This window comes from Ostrinia furnacalis, unplaced genomic scaffold (genome assembly GCF_004193835.3).
Source record: "Ostrinia furnacalis isolate ACB-3 unplaced genomic scaffold, ASM419383v2 OfSCF7590, whole genome shotgun sequence".
NCBI classification, from domain to species: domain Eukaryota; kingdom Metazoa; phylum Arthropoda; class Insecta; order Lepidoptera; family Crambidae; genus Ostrinia; species Ostrinia furnacalis.
Window position 1 is genome coordinate 468,524 of NW_021137829.1, and position 17,155 is coordinate 485,678.

Below are 17,155 nucleotides of genomic sequence, written 5' to 3' on the forward strand. Positions count from 1 at the left end.
TCATTCCGCGACTGTACATAACTTATTTTGACGACCCTCCAAATAGTTTTTGAGTCGAAACTGGACGAAATAATTATAAATGCCACCGAGAGCAACCACCCAGATTAGAATGCTCTCGTATTTCGTCCCTTCGTTCAGCGCGAGAATGGCGTACGGCCATCTTCCGAGGTCTACGTATCTGGTGTAGAATAATCTGAAATGAATAAAAAATATAATTAAATACAGGTAAGAATTTTGTAATGCCAGCTGTGCTTATAAATCGTTTCATCCACGAAGACGCGCCACCACTTTTTGGTCGAGGAAAGCGCGGGGTGCGGGGAGTTTGATCCGAGCAATCCGAACATCATTATTGTAGTGTGGCTGTGCACTCATTGATAATTTAGCGTGTAGTACCTACCTACCGATAACAGTGAAAAATTAGCGGAAGAATGGTGGGGCGCGTCTTCGTGGATGAAACGATCTATTTGTTCATATTAGGTGTGCTCACTAGCGACTGCGTAAAAAAATAACACTAAATTCAAGACAGATTGTACAGCGCCCCTAGCGGCTACTTTCAAGAAATAAAATCTTCTAAGATTTTTTGACGCACTCACGTAAACTCAAAAACCGGCCAAGTGCGTGTCGGACTCACGCACAAAGGGTACCGTACCATTGATTTATGAAATTATTATTATTTTTTAATTTATTTGTATGAAAGATTACGCGGTAATAAGCGGTTTACGATTTACGAGGTATTAAAAAAAAACTACTTACTAGATCTCGTTCAAAACAATTTTCGTTGGTAGTTTTTAGGTAGGTATGTACATCATATGTTTTTTTTAGATTTTTCATTTTCTTATTTTAGAAGTTAGAGGGGGGGGGGGGACCAACTTTTTTCCACTTTGGAAGCGTCTGTCACGAAAACTATTCGGTTTAGAAAAAAAGTATTTTAGAAACCTCGAACCACACGTTTGTGTTTGACGGAAAAAAAATTTGTGAGTTTCAGTTCTAAGTATGGGGAGCCCCCAATATTTATTACTGTTTTTTTATTTTTGCATCAAAATCTTAATGCGGTTCACAGAATACATCTAGGCTTACCAAGTTTCAACAGTATAGCTCTTATAGTTTCGGAAAAAAATGGCTGTGACATACTGACGGACAGACGGACGGACGGACAGACAGACATGACGAATCTATAAGGGTTCCGTTTTTTGCCATTTGGCTACGGAACCCTAAAAAGCACACTGAAGGGAAAGTAGGTACTCTTAATACCTGTAGATAGGAAATGAATTTTACTTAAAGAAAACATTATTTTCTTTTTGAAAAGAAAGATAACTGCGTTCATGGATTTCCGACATTTTTTCTGAGCAATTAAAATCATTTAAGATTTCATCGTTTTCTTTTCATTTGATTTATCCAGTTTTTTTAGAGAGATTTCATCCTTATAATTAACCCTAATTTAATTTTATCTATGAAATAAAAATACAGGATGATATGACTTGATGATGATGATTATGATGATGATGATGATGATACTTACACTCCTGTATACAGACAGGTGGTGGTGATCAATAACGTGAAGCTCGCCAATGTCTTTTGTAATTGCGGTAAGAATTTCAACTCCCATAAGGCGTATACCATGATAAATCCATGCCATACAAAATTACATGCCGGTGAAACGACGATGTCCAGGTGTTGAGGTAGTATCAGCTCTCGGTCATAGAAAAAGAACACCCAGAAAGATAGTATTGCCTGAAAATGAAATATAAAACATTAATCTAAATATACAAGGTTATTTTTAGTATATACAAAACCTTAAAACTATTTTTTCAGAATCAGTAATAGAATCCATCGCAATATTTTTTATATCATGTTACATTTTGACTAAATAATATTTAGAAATCCATAATTTACGGACACCTTACTAAAATGTTCTGCGCGTACGCGCAGTACATAATTTTATTATGATGCGAGTAGTGTTGCCGATCGATAGTCGACTATCGATAGTCTATCGATAGCCAAACTATCGCAAGACTATTGATTGGCCTATCGATAGTATCGATACTGTCGATACTATCGATAGCTCAAAATGAGGCAATACTATTGAATATGTGCAATACTATCGATACTATCGATAGTATTGTTGCTCGTAAAGAATAAACTATCGATAGTATCGATACCATCGATAGTAGGTATTGTAGCTTTTGAATAAAAATATATCGATACTATCGATAGTATTGATACTATCGATTGTTCTAGACTATCGATAGTATTGGATAACACATATTCTTGCCTCGTTTTGAGCTATCGATAGTATCGACAGTATCGATACTATCGATAGGCCTATCGATGGAGAAGGCTTTTTCGAATGAACACTAGATGCGAGGGCGCAAGGTCAATCAAGGCCGAGGCACGCCTTCTCGCCGCACGAGAGGCGCTTCCCTTACCCCGCGCCAGTAAAAAATAAAAAATAAAATAAAATTCATTTATTTCAGGCCAGGGCACATAAAATTTCAATAATAATAATAATTGCATTAAATAATCAAAATCATATTAAATCAATAAAAATAATAATAATCAGTATAATAATTGCCAGTGACCCGGAAGCTATCGATTAATTCGCGAAAAAGTGCCGCGCGCTGTACGATGTCTACACTCGCGTGCGGATAATGGGTACAACAATTAATAAAGCTTGGAACGTCGTGAGTTTTTAAGATATCATTTTAATTTTTTTATACTGATTCTAAAGATTAAAATACGTGACACGTGTTTCGGCTTTCGTATAAACAAAAAATAACCTTGTATATAACTCAAAGGTGACTGACTGACTGATTGACATAGTGATCTATCAACGCACAGCCCGAACCACTGGACGGATCGGGCTGAAATTTGGCATGCAGGCAGATGTTATGATGTAGGCGTCCGCTAAGAAAGGATTTTATGAAACTCCATCCCTGAGGGGGTAAAACGGGATCCACGCGTATGAAGTCGCAGGCGGCCGCTAGTAACTTATAAAGTAAGTTTAACTTTTTTCCGGGAAAAATTTGACCTTCACTGGTTGTGTTTTTGTTGGCGGTCAAGCTGTAGATCCTGGCTGCACAGGAGTTGCAGCGGTGGGGACGAGAGGTGGGAATAGTCCCGTAGTGTGACCCGGTCAAGCTAACTCTCTGGGTTGCAACTCTCCTCGCACTAAACCGCACATCTCCCAGCGTCCGTACCAGGGATGTCATGGATATCCGTAACCGTAACCGAAACTTTCGGATATCCGAAATAAAAAAATATCCGTAACCGTAACCGATTCAAAAGTTTCGGATGGTTTCAGTTTAAATTGTATTTTGTATTGCATTATGTAAAGGCATAACAGCCTGATTTAACTTTATAATGCCATCTAGTATATATATTTTTTTTTATTTTATTGCATTCTAAAGCACAGATATCCGTAACCGAAACTTTTGGATATCCGAAATAAAAAAATATCCGTAACCGTATCCATAACCGAAACTACATATCCATAACATCCCTTGTCCGTACCAGAGCGTCGATGTGACGTCATGGCCGCCAGTTGCGCAGTTCACTCGACCGTGTTGTAATATACTACTTCTATACTATATCTATACTGTAGTCTGTGAGCACGTAGAATTTTGTCCAATGACCCCAAGCTACCCATCCTTATCGCTCGCGCGTAATTGTATTGCTGTTGCGCTTGCACAGTCACTGCGGCCGCCCATCGCACAGTCGTGACAGCAATATAATTACGCGCGAGCGATAAGGACTGGTAGCTTGGGGTCATTGTACGAAATTCTATCTGCTCGGCGACTGGACTTTACTTCTATACTACTTACGGAAGACCAAGGATACAGAACCCCAACAGCAAAAGTGAATCTGAACTTCCTTAACCAAGTTGGAACTACTGATTCAATCTTGAAACCAGTCGTGAAGTCGCAAGCAAGTGCAAGATATGAATACATGACTTGGAAACCCTGAAACATAAAATAATAAATAAATAAAAATATACTTCTTAAGGTGGACCGACGACCTCATAAAGGTAGCGGGAAGGCGCTGGATGCAGGCCGCCACCAACCGGCCATTGTGGAAATCATTGGGGGAGGCCTATGTTCAGCATTGGACGTCTTATGAAATGGCTGAAAATGATGATGATGATGATCCTTCTTAACTTTAGGTTTTTGGTGCATAATAGAACATTTTAGAACTAGGTAAGATGCTAAAGTGTTAACCTTGGTTTGTCGTTCTCTGTAAAACTACACAGAAGTAAAATTAGGCAGGTATGTTTGTAAACAACAACCTATTGTACAGTCGCGGAATGAAAAGTTTCGGCACCTTAGTGTCGGTTTTCGCTTGCACTAGGTACTGTAAGAGTCAAACCTGCCAACATAACAGTGCAAGAAACAGTGCTGCTAACATTTAAATAAATGTGACGTTTGCTAACGAAGAAGGTTTTGCTTATTTTTCTGTCCCATCAGTGCAATGTTACAAAATGTATTTTTTTTTAATTAATAGAAATAATAATGGCAGGTTAAACCAACAAGAAGGTTTTAGTTCAATCATAATAATCTTCTTGACAAGATAAAATGTTAAATAACTTTAATCTGAATAATTTTGAACTTTACTAAGTACAGTTAAAGATTATTTTGTCTAACTCGAGATTAAACTGTAACATAGTTTCAAAAGGTAATATTATTATGTGCTCGCGATTCGTTGAAGGAATCAATTTGAAAACTGACGAACCTTTTCATTCCGCGACTGTACTAACTTTGCTTACTTTGGGATTGGGCTCTGTGTGAAATGAGGACATATTTTTTATCAGGTCTAGCTAATGCTGAACTGTTACTCAGAAAGTGCCTGAGGTATGGTAGTGGCACGGGAGGGGTGACATTGACATAATTACTTCTGACGTGACAGATCATAAAAAACTGCCCCCCTAGACAAAACGCACTTTTTGATCGAATCGAAAATCGAATCCGTCAAAACTCCATACAAAAAAGAGGCTTTTCGACCACTTTTCGAGTGGATGTGTATGGATGTAATGGATTTCGATAGATTTCGAAGGCACGATAGCCGAACGGTGAAGAATTCGGACTGGCCGACTCGTGATCCGGGGAACGCGGGTTCGGTCTCTGCCGCCGCTCGACTATCGTGGTGAGCCCACTCGTGACACAAGCATATTTAGCTTAGTACGATGGTCAAGTGGAGCGGGCTATGCTCGGAGTTTCCCTGCGTGATCGAATCAGAAATGAGGAGATCCGTAGGAGAACCAAAGTAACCGACATAGCTCGCAGAATTGCTAAAATCAAGTGGCAGTGGGCGGGGCACATAGCTCGTAGAGACGATGGCCGTTGGGGCAGGAAAGTTCTCGAGTGGCGACCACGGGCTGGAAAACGTAGCGTGGGCAGGCCTCCTACTAGGTGGACCGACGATCTGGTAAGGGTCGCGGGAAGAGCCTGGATGCGGGCAGCGCAGGACCGTTCATTGTGGAAAACCTTGGGGGAGGCCTTTGTCCAGCAGTGGACGTCATTTGGCTGAAACGAACGAACGATGGTCAAACGGGACTAATCGTTTTAGCCAAATGACGTCCACTGCTGGACAAAGGTCTCCCCCAAGGATATCCTTAATGAACGTTCCGGCGCTGCCCGCATCCAGTCTTTTCCCGCGACCTTTACCAGATCGTCGGTCCACCTAGTAGGAAGCCTGCACATACTACGAATTTGTGAAATAACAAATTAGTATTAATCTTAAAAAAAAAGATTTCTTACCACGTTCCATACCGTCATGAACCTTGGGAGCATGACAGCAAAGTCTTGCAGCTCAGGATGGGTGGCCAAGTTCTTCTCAAGTTTCCTGTGCATATTCAAGAAGATGAGCACTTGCAGCAACATGCATACTCCATGGCCGACGATCCGGTGGGTGGCGTGCTTATCCATTCTCTGAAATGATACCCATTTGGTAAGAATATTGTAGGTAGGAAAGTTCTCGAGTGGTGACCACGGGCTGGAAAACGTAGCGTGGGCAGGCCTCCTACTAGGTGGACCGACGATCTGGTAAAGGTCGCGGGAAGAGCCTGGATGCGGGCAGCGCAGGACCGTTTTGAACCTAAGTTATGGAGATATAATCTTTTTATTTTAATCACTAATATTCCAATAAATATAGGAAAATTAATTCGTTTGTTAGTCGTATACCTCGAAATCAAAAAATTCTTGTAGCTTTTCACCTATTCGCATTTCGCCGCGATATCAAAATTTCTGAATAGATTTTTATTCTTGTAGTATAATTTTTGATCGCTAATTACAATTGTCTAAAAAATTCATAGTAGATTTACTTTCCTGCCTGTCTTCACTGTAAATAGGCTATTGATAAAACATGCTACATCAAAATTTGCTACTATTATAAAAATCTGTTAAAAATATATGCTAGTAACAAAATATACTACCGATATTACACGCTACAACAATAAACGCTATCACGGTGAAATGCGAATAGGTGAAAAGCTACAAGGATTTTTTGATTTCGAGGTATACGACTAACAAACGACCAATGGATAATACTCGTATAATACACGCACTAGATTCGAACCTTAACTTCGAACTCCTCTTATGTTCTTCTGATTAATTTCGTTGCGGGTCCAATGACAATTAACTTCCTCCGGGACAAACTTGACTTCACTGGTTGGGTTGCTGGCGGTCAAGCTGTAGATCCTGACTACACAGGAGTTGCAGCGGTGGGAACGAGACGTGGGAATAGTCCCGTATCTTACCTCTAACTGCCGAACACAATAATGCTGTTAACATTGTTGTTTGGCGATAGACTTAGGTAGGTAATTGTGAGTAACAGAGAGCACCTTGGAAGACGACGGATGCATTAACATGTCCCCCAAAATGTGACATTATTGTTATGTAGGAAATATAATTTACATAATGCATTGTGAATACGAGTCAGACAGGCGAAGTTCGTGCACTTTTTAACAGACTTCAAAAATGATGCGACTGTATGTTTTGTCGCTTCAAATACCTACTCGTTTTTCATATTTCATAATTAGGTATGTTTTTTGTTGACTTAAAATTATAAACGTAATTGTTTTACACGAGTTTGAGATAATATAATATTACCTACTATCGGCCGCTCACGACTTCGTACGTGTGGATCCCGTTTTACCGCCTTAGGGATTTAATTTTGCAAAATCCCCTCTTGGCACCTACATTCTACAAAATTTGAGACTCCTAGCACTTGTAGTTTCTGAGATTTCGTGATTAGTCAGTCAGTCCACTAACGTTGTACCTACAGGGTTGCCTAAGTAATCATCATCATCATCTCAGCTATAGCACGTCCACTGCTGAACATAGGCCTCCGCCAATGCTTTCCATGTTACCCGGTTGGTAGCGGCCTGCATCCAGCGCTTTCCCACTACCTTTCAGATGTCGTCGGTCCACCTTGTGGGAGGACGTCTCACGCTGCGTTTTCCGGTACGCAGCCTCCATTCCAGAACCATGTTGCCCCATTGGCCGTCAGTTCTGCTACTAAGTGCCCTGCCCATTGCCATTTCAGCTTGCTAATCCGACGGGCTATGTCAGCGACTTTAGTTCGTTTACGGATCTCCTCATTTCTGATTCGATCTCGTAAAGAAACACCGAGCATGGCTGTCCATAGCACGCTGTGCATCTTTGAGCTTCTGTATAAGGCCTATAGGCCTTATAACGGAAACTCTCACTACAGTGAGAGGCCACGTTTCCGAACCATAAGTCATCACTGGTAACACACATTGGTTGTACATAAGATACTAGCATTTGCCCGCGGCTTCACCCGCGTGATATTTAGTTTGACACAGATCGTCATAAATTATAGCCTATTATGTATGTATGTATGTAATAATAATACTGTAGTTTCATCAAAATCCGTTCTGTAGTTTTTGTTTGAAAGAGTGACAAACATACAGACAACCATACAAACTTCCGCATTTATAATATTAGTAGTATGTAAGTTAGATAATTTACCTATCGGTTTTCGAGAATGTGCGAACGAATTATACGAACTAATTCCACCAGCCCCCTTCCATCATCGGGGAACCAGACGCAGGTTAGCGTACCATCCCTATATTGTTGACATTCCACCAGCTCGCACTAAGCGTTTCGATGACTCTTTTATAATGCGAACAGCTAGGGACTGGAATTCGTTGCCTGCTGCTGTCTTTCCCGAAGACTATAATCCGGGCGTTTTCAAGGCGAGAGTGAATAGGCACTAACAGGGCAGATATGTACCTACCATCCTAGACTGCATCCCACTTAACATCAGGTGCGATTGTGGTCAAATACCTGCCTTGATATGCATAAAATATTAGTAGACTAGCGGCCGCCCGCGTTTTCGTACGCGTAGATACCGTTTTACCCCCTTAGAAGTGGAGTTTCGTAAAATCATTTCTTAGCGGATGCCTACGTTATAACATCTACCTGTGTACCTACCATGAGTTTACGTTAGGTGTGCTCGCTAGCGAGTACGTCAAAAATCTCTATGAAGATTTTGTTTCTTGAAAGTAGCCGCTAGAGGCGCTGCACGATATGTCATACAATTAAATGTCATTTTTTTACGCAGTCGCTAGCGAGCACACACACCTAACGTAAACTCATGGTAAGCACACTGCATGCCAAATTTCAGCTCGATTCGTCCAGTGGTTTGGGCTGTGCGTTGATAGATCACTATGTCAGTCAGTCAGTCACCTTTGAGTTATACATTTATAGGGTGTAAAAATGTTTGCTTTATTCAAAAGTACATCATCACCAACAGTCAATACATACGAGCATAGACTGCTGTCTGATACGAAAATACTATTTAATAATTAATTTTCGCCATATTTTTATTAGCTATTCTTCTATCCAGAAAGGAGATAATTCAATTAATCTCTAAATTGATCTACCCATTCTTGAGTTATAAATACTCGTAGTGTAACTAACACGTATTTTTTTTCTATACTATCTATAACTATCTATTCTGAACCAATTTCATACATAAATGGTTGTAAGAAATAAAACCAATAAAATGTTAAAATCTATTTATTTTTAACACCCTTAACACTATAAGAATCCCGTAGTCTCCAGACTATGTCTTTGAGGACCCACTGCAGGTGGTAACCAATAGAGGACAGAGCCCATAGACTGAAGAGTATGGTGGGGAACATTATGGTTCCAATGGCGGCTGTCAACACGTCGTACACCCACACGCCTATGTCGACGTAACGTGTGTAGAAGACACTGTAACAAATTAATTTCGCTATTAAATTATCCAACTTAATAAAAAAGAGGAGCCTGAGACGGATCTGTGGACAAAATATGTCCAAGTCAGTACAATAACCTGCGGCTCCATTTCTTTGGGCTTCGGTGGACACCGTCGGGAGCCCATAATAACCCACTGGTCGTCTCTATCAGCTGGCTATTGGGTTCGTTCGTTTCGGCTAAATGACGTCCACTGTTGGACAAAGGCCTTCCCCGAGGACTTCCACAATGACCGATCCTGCGCTGCTCGCATCCAGGCACTTCCCGTGACTTTTACCAGGTCGTCGGTCCACCTAGTGGGGGGCCTGCCCACACTGCGTCTTCCGGCCCGTGGTCGTAATTAGGTATGCGCAAAGTATTTCCCGACATAAGAAGGTACCACTAAGCAAGGATTTTTCAAATTAAATTTTAATGAAACGGGTTTTTTACCTGAAAAAAGCTACTAATAAAATGTAGTTACTAATAAAATGAGAAAAAAATCAGGCCCAATCCGTCTTGTTAGCAGCGTGAGGAATGTAAATCGGAAAGGTTCGTGCTCCTACAATGGATACTAAATGACCTGATGATGACAATATTAGCAACAATGATATTAAAGAACTATAGATATGTTACGTTCATAGAAATTACGATTTGAATCCGTGCCGAGCTATTCCAAATCGCACACATTGACAAATGTAACTGATAAGTGAAACAAAAAATACGAAATAGCACGCAAATGAAAGAGATAGCTATAGTTTTAACGATTCTGCACTAACTAATCTATGTCCGCAGCGCACGCATCCTTATCGCTCTAACGTCAAAACAAGATCGCTTTCTCTTTCTTAACTTGAACATGGCGCATGGCGTCTTGATTGTTTGCATAAATAATTGAAAATATAAATACTAAATAATTTTGCATAATCACATGTGGTAAGAGATCCCTTGTATTTTGTTTACTTTAGAGTCATAATTGGTACACTTTCGAAACACACACGATGGCATTTTTTATTTATTTTGGTAAGAACAGGAACTTACGTGTGGTACGCACGCGATTGCGCACGACGCAGGCCACTCGAAGACTAAACACAAGACGTCCCAATTGGGACGTATTTGAGTATTCACAGCGCGAGCGCTTATAACATAATTATCTGCTTTTGTTTTTATATAATATCATTGATTAGCAAGTATAGATTTGTATACTTACACGGACATATAGATAGCATTAAAGACAACCAAATGATTCCAACTAACGTGGTTTCTCTTAGGTAGCTCCCGTGGTAAAAAGACCAGCTCAAAATTGGCATATAAAAACACCATCCCATGGACAATGTAGTTTGTATGTTGTGGTATGGCTACTTCCAAGGTTGTTTTGTAGACTAATTCTCTGTCGTAGAGGTATACTGGCCAGAAAACTAAGATTCCCTGAAAATGAAGATTTTCTTCATCATAGGTAAACCATAAATAACGTTAATGTCAAACAAATAACACCCTTTCTGTATGTGTACCTGCTTACGTTTATGAATGAATAAAATAAATATATCAAAGTATGTTATTATGTTCATTAATAAAGTAAGCTGTATAGATAAAATATAAAACAGGTCCCAATATACAGCCCTGAGGCACACCTTTAAACAAAGAGGGACCAGTAGATTCACTTCCAATTAAATCTGCTGCTTGCATTTTGCTTCTAATCGATGAGATTGTGCAAGTATTAAATATTAAATTGAACCACTTTCCATCATTTTTTTTAGATTTAAAAGTATATAGCTTATACGACTGTTTGCATACCATAGCTACAGGGTAGATTATCCCTGCGAAAAATGTGTATCTGTAACTTCTTAATGCTTCTGGAATTTTCCGTTCTTTGCCTTTTAGGGTGTAATAGTCTATTACTAAAGCCGATGAGGCGTAGACCACTTGAAATACCTGAAATAATAACAAAATAATGTTTATTTTAAGCATGTGCTGCTTTCTTACAAACAATTTGACATACAACATATTCATACGATGCTGCACCGATGTGGTCGCAAAATCGCCGATGAAAAAGAGGCTGACAATAGTGACAGAGTTTCTTGCGTTGCTTCTTCTCAGCACTGGCCCATTTATTGAAGCAGAGGTAGGGTTAAAAAGGACACAGCACACTTATCAACCCAGAAAGGTATCTTATCCATATCAACTCGAGGCGGTCAGTATTCTTTATATGAATCTCCATACTGCAACGCATACTTATCCGCACCAAAGCCGTTGGCATACGGTGTTGAATGTAGATCCCTTTTCAAGTAGTTTGCTATGACCTATATATAGATCATAGTAGACTACATGTCCCAGTATACTAGGACAAGTAAAAGTGCTTTTTAAAAGCCGACTTGCAAAAATAAAATGAGTTTTATGAATTTTAAAAGTAGCATGGCTGCAGTGTGTGGCCCTGAAGAAAAGGACGCAAAACCAGAACTAACAAAATAAAATATTAAAAATCCCTTACCACATTCCACAAAGTAGCGAACCGAGTTCTCAAATTCGCGAACATGTCCAGATCAGGTACATTGTGTCGATGTTCTTCTATAAGTACAGTAGTTTGCATCAGTGGTATCACTAGGGTCAATATTATGGCTATATGCCCAGCTATACGGTAGTGTGCGTGGCTCATTTTGTCTGAAAAAAAAAAAAGATAATAAAAGCATACAGTTTATATATGTTATTGTCCGTGACTTCCACTCGGCATGGGGCACACTGAAAACCAGCGTCGTGGCCTTCCCCACTGTGGGCCACGGCATATGCTGAGTGGAGTCCCATTGCGATGGGCATCGCTGTTGCGACAGGATAGCACTGCTCAGTTCACTTTTTATTTCCTTGTAATATTTATGTGCTATTTCTGTCTTTTTTCCGTATTGTACGTTCTCTGTCCTTAACTGAGTGATGTTCATCGTAATAAATGTTTCTTTCTTTCTTTCTAATAGCAATTTATGATGTAGCATCTAATATCCTCCATTCCCAACCCGTCTGGCCAGTGTGGGGAGTGTAGGCCTTCCTCCATTTGCCTTGGCAAGTTAGAGAAGGTCGTTATGCTCCTGCAGACTAAGTAACCTGATGAAAATGATGATCTAATATCCAGTAAATCCCTCTTACAATCATCTGTTTCTACAAATTACTTTTGTAGCCGGAAGACTTAGCGTGAGCAGGCCTCCCACTAGGTGGACCGACGATCTGGTGAAGGTAGCGGGAAGAGCCTGGATGCAGGCAGCGCAGGACCAGTCGTTGTGGAAATCCTTGGGGAGGCCTTTGTCCAGCAGTGGACGTCATTTAGCTGAAACGAACGAACTTTTATAGCACTTTAAGGTTTAAGGCACTGTGCGTGTACGGATTTCCGCAAGGACCGGTAATGCGCTACCCGATCCAGGCTCTTCTTGCGAATTTCACCAGATCGTCGGTCCACCTAGTGGGAGGCCTGCCCACGTTACGTCTTCCGGATGTAATAGTAATAATAACATTAAGGCCATGATTTCCCAAATTGTCGATATTTGACCGATTTTGTTTGCAGATAGCTTCTAAATGAAAAGATATTTTAGCAAACAAAAAATTGTACGAGTAAGTTAATGTCTTTAACTAGGGCGACAACTTTTCCAAAACACGATATTGCATAGTTTGTCCGATAAAAAAAAATCCCAAAGAAGTACGTCGACGGCTTTTTTGTTTTACTCTCATATATTCATTTTTAACATTTTACACTTAAAATATATACTAATAGATAGGACTTTGTATTTTCTAGGTCGACAACTTTTCAAACTTTTGTTATTGCGTCTTATTTAGTTACTATGTTGAAAAAATGTGAAAAAATCGGCCATGACGGCTTGGACAATCTTAATCAGTCGCGCGGTGGCGCTTACGGAGGACGGACGCGTGTCAGTTTTATTCCTGTGACAGTTCGCGACTTGTCAATATTTTTGACAAAATCGCCTCTGTCTGGCGGGTGGCGAGTCACAGTATAATAATATCAGTATTACTGGAGAAAGCTAAGAATTTTCAATCATGATACATAGTACATTTTCCAAAATAAAACCAATGAGTTAAAATTAATTTATTTATGGGAAATTGTGAGTCAAGCCTCTGATATAATAATATTTTAGGCTGTTTTTATACAGAAATAAATTTGTTTATTATTATTATTTTTCCACGGTATCTAACCTTGATTTTAAAACTAAGCCACGGGAATATAAAAGGCTTCTAAAGTTCTAATATACTAATTCGCCTTCTTTTAAATGCCACTTAACTATTCCAAAGAAAGCGTCAAATAAAGAACAATATTTATTATGACTTGTCCTCCTGATTTATATGTTACGGTAAATCTAAAAGGTCAGACGAGGACCTCTAGGCAAGTTGTTTTGAGGATTGTTTACTATTTCTGGGTTTACAATGATTAATTTAGAGTCATTTGCTTAAATAGAATAGCAAAATGTAAAAGAACATTAGTATTTCATATTAAAATGGAATTTAAATTTTTGTGATCATTTACTATTTTTGTCGGTAAAAAGTATTTGTTTGACTTAATATTATCATCTTTCATTTGACATTATTGATTGACAAACATTTGTGTGCATGAACATTATAATAATATTTGTTTCGGGCTGGGTGTTTTCTAACCATTCTTCTTCTTCCTCGGTCCCTCACTGATGAGGATCGCGACCACAGATAGTGTTCCTCCACAGACTGCGGTCATAAGCTGTGTGGACTGCACTATGCACGGTTTCTAACCATAATATTTATTTATTTATGTTATGTTATTTAAGTATTTTCATATCCCATAGTACAAGCTTTGCTTAGTTTGAGACTAGAGGCGCAGTGTTAAAATATTATGTCGAAGGATATTTAATTTTATTATTTATTTATTAACTATTTGAAGATTACGTAAACCGTCATCCAACTTACGGTTTGTTTTTACACTGTGGCGTCAACGCGTCGCGCGAGTGTCAGCGCGAGTGTCAGTGCGAGGTGTGCGGGGGCTGAGGTAAACAAATGCACGGCATCGAGGCGGTAAATCCTAGCCTTAAACACTAGCGACACACCTTTTTATCTGTTACACGAGACCACTAAGCTTAGCTAAGCTAAGCTACATCTTAGCTTAGAGAGCGTATTAGTTAGCTTGAACACCTACCTAGTTACATAGCTAAATCAACAACAATCACGGAAAACAAACGCCATTATACTGTGTGTTTACCATTAGTTTATGTTAGGGAGACTGGGTACAGTTGTAACAGGGTACGGTTGTATCAATTCTACTGTTGCTCGGTAGGTTAGGGGTACAAAAGGAAGGGTATACAAGCGACAAGACAAATAAGGTTGTATGGACTAGTCGCTCGTATGCCCATCTCCTTGTACCCCTCGATTGGATAAAATTCGAGTTGTTACAACCGTAACCTCCCTGTAACCGAAATCAGAAATGAGGAGATCCGTAAACGAACTTAAGTCGCTGACATAGCCCGACGGATTAGCAAGCTGAAGTGGCAATGGGCAGGGCACATAGTACGTAGAACTGACGGCCGATGGGGCAGCAAGGTTCTGGAGTGGAGGCCGCGTACCGGAAAACGCAGCGTGGGACGTCCACCTACAAGGTGGACCGACGACATCATAAAGGTAGCAGGAAAGCGCTGGACGCAGGCTGCTACCAACCGGGTAACATGGAAAGCATTGGGGGAGGCCTATGTTCAGCAGTGGACGTCCTATGGCTGAGATGATGATGATACAACAACCGTACCCTATTACAACCATACTCTGTCTCCCCTACTTGTGCTCGCTAGCGCTACGTCATAGGTCGAAGGTGAAAATTAGTTACTATGCTAATGGATCATACATAAATACTTCAGCAAAACTATCACCATTTTAGAGATACGATTTTTTCAGGTCTTTTGAAATCCTCAATAGATGGTCATTCATTAGTGTTGCGGCGTTCACCTTCTTTGGAATCAACAGTGTTTTTAAAAATATTTTGAAGTGTTGTTTACTTCAATGAGGGGTATCGTTTTTATATTTAACAGTTGGCACCCCTGGCGATTGACAGGACCTTACTCTACAGTGGCGCCGTATTGATGAGTGCAAATGCGATAGTCCTCCTACCACTTTAGCACTCACCAGATGGTGCCACTGTCTTCGCTACTAGCAAGTGACAGGACCTTGGCGCAAACTGGTGAGCGCTAAAACGATAGATAGCCCTCATTGCAATGCGATATTTAGATAGGGATTTTGTAGGTGTTCATTAAAATCTTTAAGGCTGCTTACTATGTAGGTAGTATTAAAGCTATTGGTTTGGCACGCTCTTTTTGGGACATCCTCTTTATCAGACACCCTGTTTATATTTAATAATATAGAGACACAAAAAAGCTTTAAGGATGGCTCAAATAAAAAGCATTGATTCTACCGCTTAAATGCAACAACTTTACTACAAAAATTACTGATGACAATCTTTATGGAAAGGCAGGCCGTTCTTTGAGCTTTGAGCAAAGCTTAATAGACATAATGATGCGTGAAAATAAGCCTTATCCTTTAAAACATAAGATACGGACATCCGCGAATTAAATTTTAATTTTTTTTTTGCAAAAAATAACAAGATTAAAAATAAATGATGTTGTATTGTTAAATTGTTCTGTGGAGCTTATTAAAAAAAATTGATAAAGTCACGTTTATAAAGTCACCCTGTATAGCATACTTCTTTCCGTAGATGTCATAAAAGGATAAAAAAGACAAAATAAATGCGAGTAGAAGGCGTCAAATATTTTTATGAAAACTATTAAAAAAAAAACTTTACTTTTCTCTGCATGCGAGGCAATTCTAAAACTAATGCTTTATTATTTACATCGATACTTACCAATTTTGTAGTATTATCTCATTTAAATTATATACCTAATTCAGGCTACAAAATATATTTCAAAGAGACAAACACTCGCACAAAATTTTAGTCAAAAAAATTAAAAATACAATATAAAATAACTCAATTACATAAACTAAACTTATCAATGCCACTGCTACTGTTGTACTAATTTTGTTTCCTTTTTCTGATAACAGACGAATCTTAACGAATTTGTTATCAATAATTTTAGCTGTTATCAATACATTAGAGGGAGATTAGATTTTCTGTGGCTACAAATGTCAATAGCTTATTTTTTATGGATTGATTGTTTAGTTTTGTTTAGTTCCGGTTAATTAGAATAGGACCACTCCCACTCTTTCTGTAGATGTCGTAAGGCTAAGAACTCACGGCGCGATTTTCACCCGCGCCCGCGGCGGTTGTGGAATTGCGGTTTTAATTCAAAGCTCACGGGAGCGATTATTTGCGTGGTTATTCTAAGAACTCACGGCGCGATTTTCAACCACGCCCGCCGCGGCTGCGGGTGAAAATCGCGCCGCGCGCTAAGACAAAACAGGAAAACCGCGACGGGAACAGAGCGCGAAAACCGCGTAGTGAGTTCTTAGCCTAAGAGGCCACTAAGTCTAGGCGCAGATCACCGACTTTTAGTTGGCCGATAGTTGGGTTGGACTGTTAATCAGTACGGATACCTATGTATGAAAGTGCGCACATTACACCGATTTGGTATCGGACGATTCTTCATACAAATTAGAATGGGATCCAACTATCGGCCAACTAAAAGTTGATGGTCTGCGCCTAGGCTAAAGGTTCCGCCAAACCAACGCTTGCAACCTGCGTGCGCGATGGCGATCAGGGGGCGTAGTGTGAGTTTACGTCAAACGCATTCGTTATCGACTGCGTAAAAAGTGACATTAAATGTATGACAGATTGTACAGCGCCCCTAGCGGAAACTTTCAAGAACTAAAATCTTCATTATACAAACTCACACTACGCCCCAGACATCGTGTATGAATTTGTAGCGATGATTTCACATCAACGCGTCCTGTCATAGGCCGCGGCGATCTAT

General features: G+C 39.8%; 2 protein-coding genes across 2 annotated transcripts; both read right to left on the reverse strand.

Annotated features, from left to right (window-relative positions):
- Nucleotides 1-6,771, reverse strand: LOC114365434 (androgen-dependent TFPI-regulating protein-like). Its single transcript, XM_028322012.1, has 5 exons — nucleotides 6,749-6,771; nucleotides 5,751-5,921; nucleotides 3,822-3,959; nucleotides 1,520-1,731; nucleotides 1-193 (listed from the first exon to the last, which is right to left on the reverse strand). Exons 2-5 carry the CDS (start codon nucleotides 5,916-5,918, stop codon nucleotides 1-3), a joined length of 711 nt encoding a protein of 236 aa, XP_028177813.1. The 5' UTR covers nucleotides 5,919-5,921; nucleotides 6,749-6,771.
- A 2,260-nt stretch (nucleotides 6,772-9,031) lies between these two features.
- On the reverse strand, nucleotides 9,032-16,249 carry LOC114365435 (androgen-dependent TFPI-regulating protein-like). The gene is made up of 5 exons (XM_028322013.1): nucleotides 16,090-16,249; nucleotides 11,716-11,885; nucleotides 11,022-11,159; nucleotides 10,438-10,655; nucleotides 9,032-9,233 (listed from the first exon to the last, which is right to left on the reverse strand). Exons 2-5 carry the CDS (start codon nucleotides 11,878-11,880, stop codon nucleotides 9,032-9,034), a joined length of 723 nt encoding a protein of 240 aa, XP_028177814.1. The 5' UTR covers nucleotides 11,881-11,885; nucleotides 16,090-16,249.
- Between the last annotated feature and the right edge of the window lie 906 nt (nucleotides 16,250-17,155).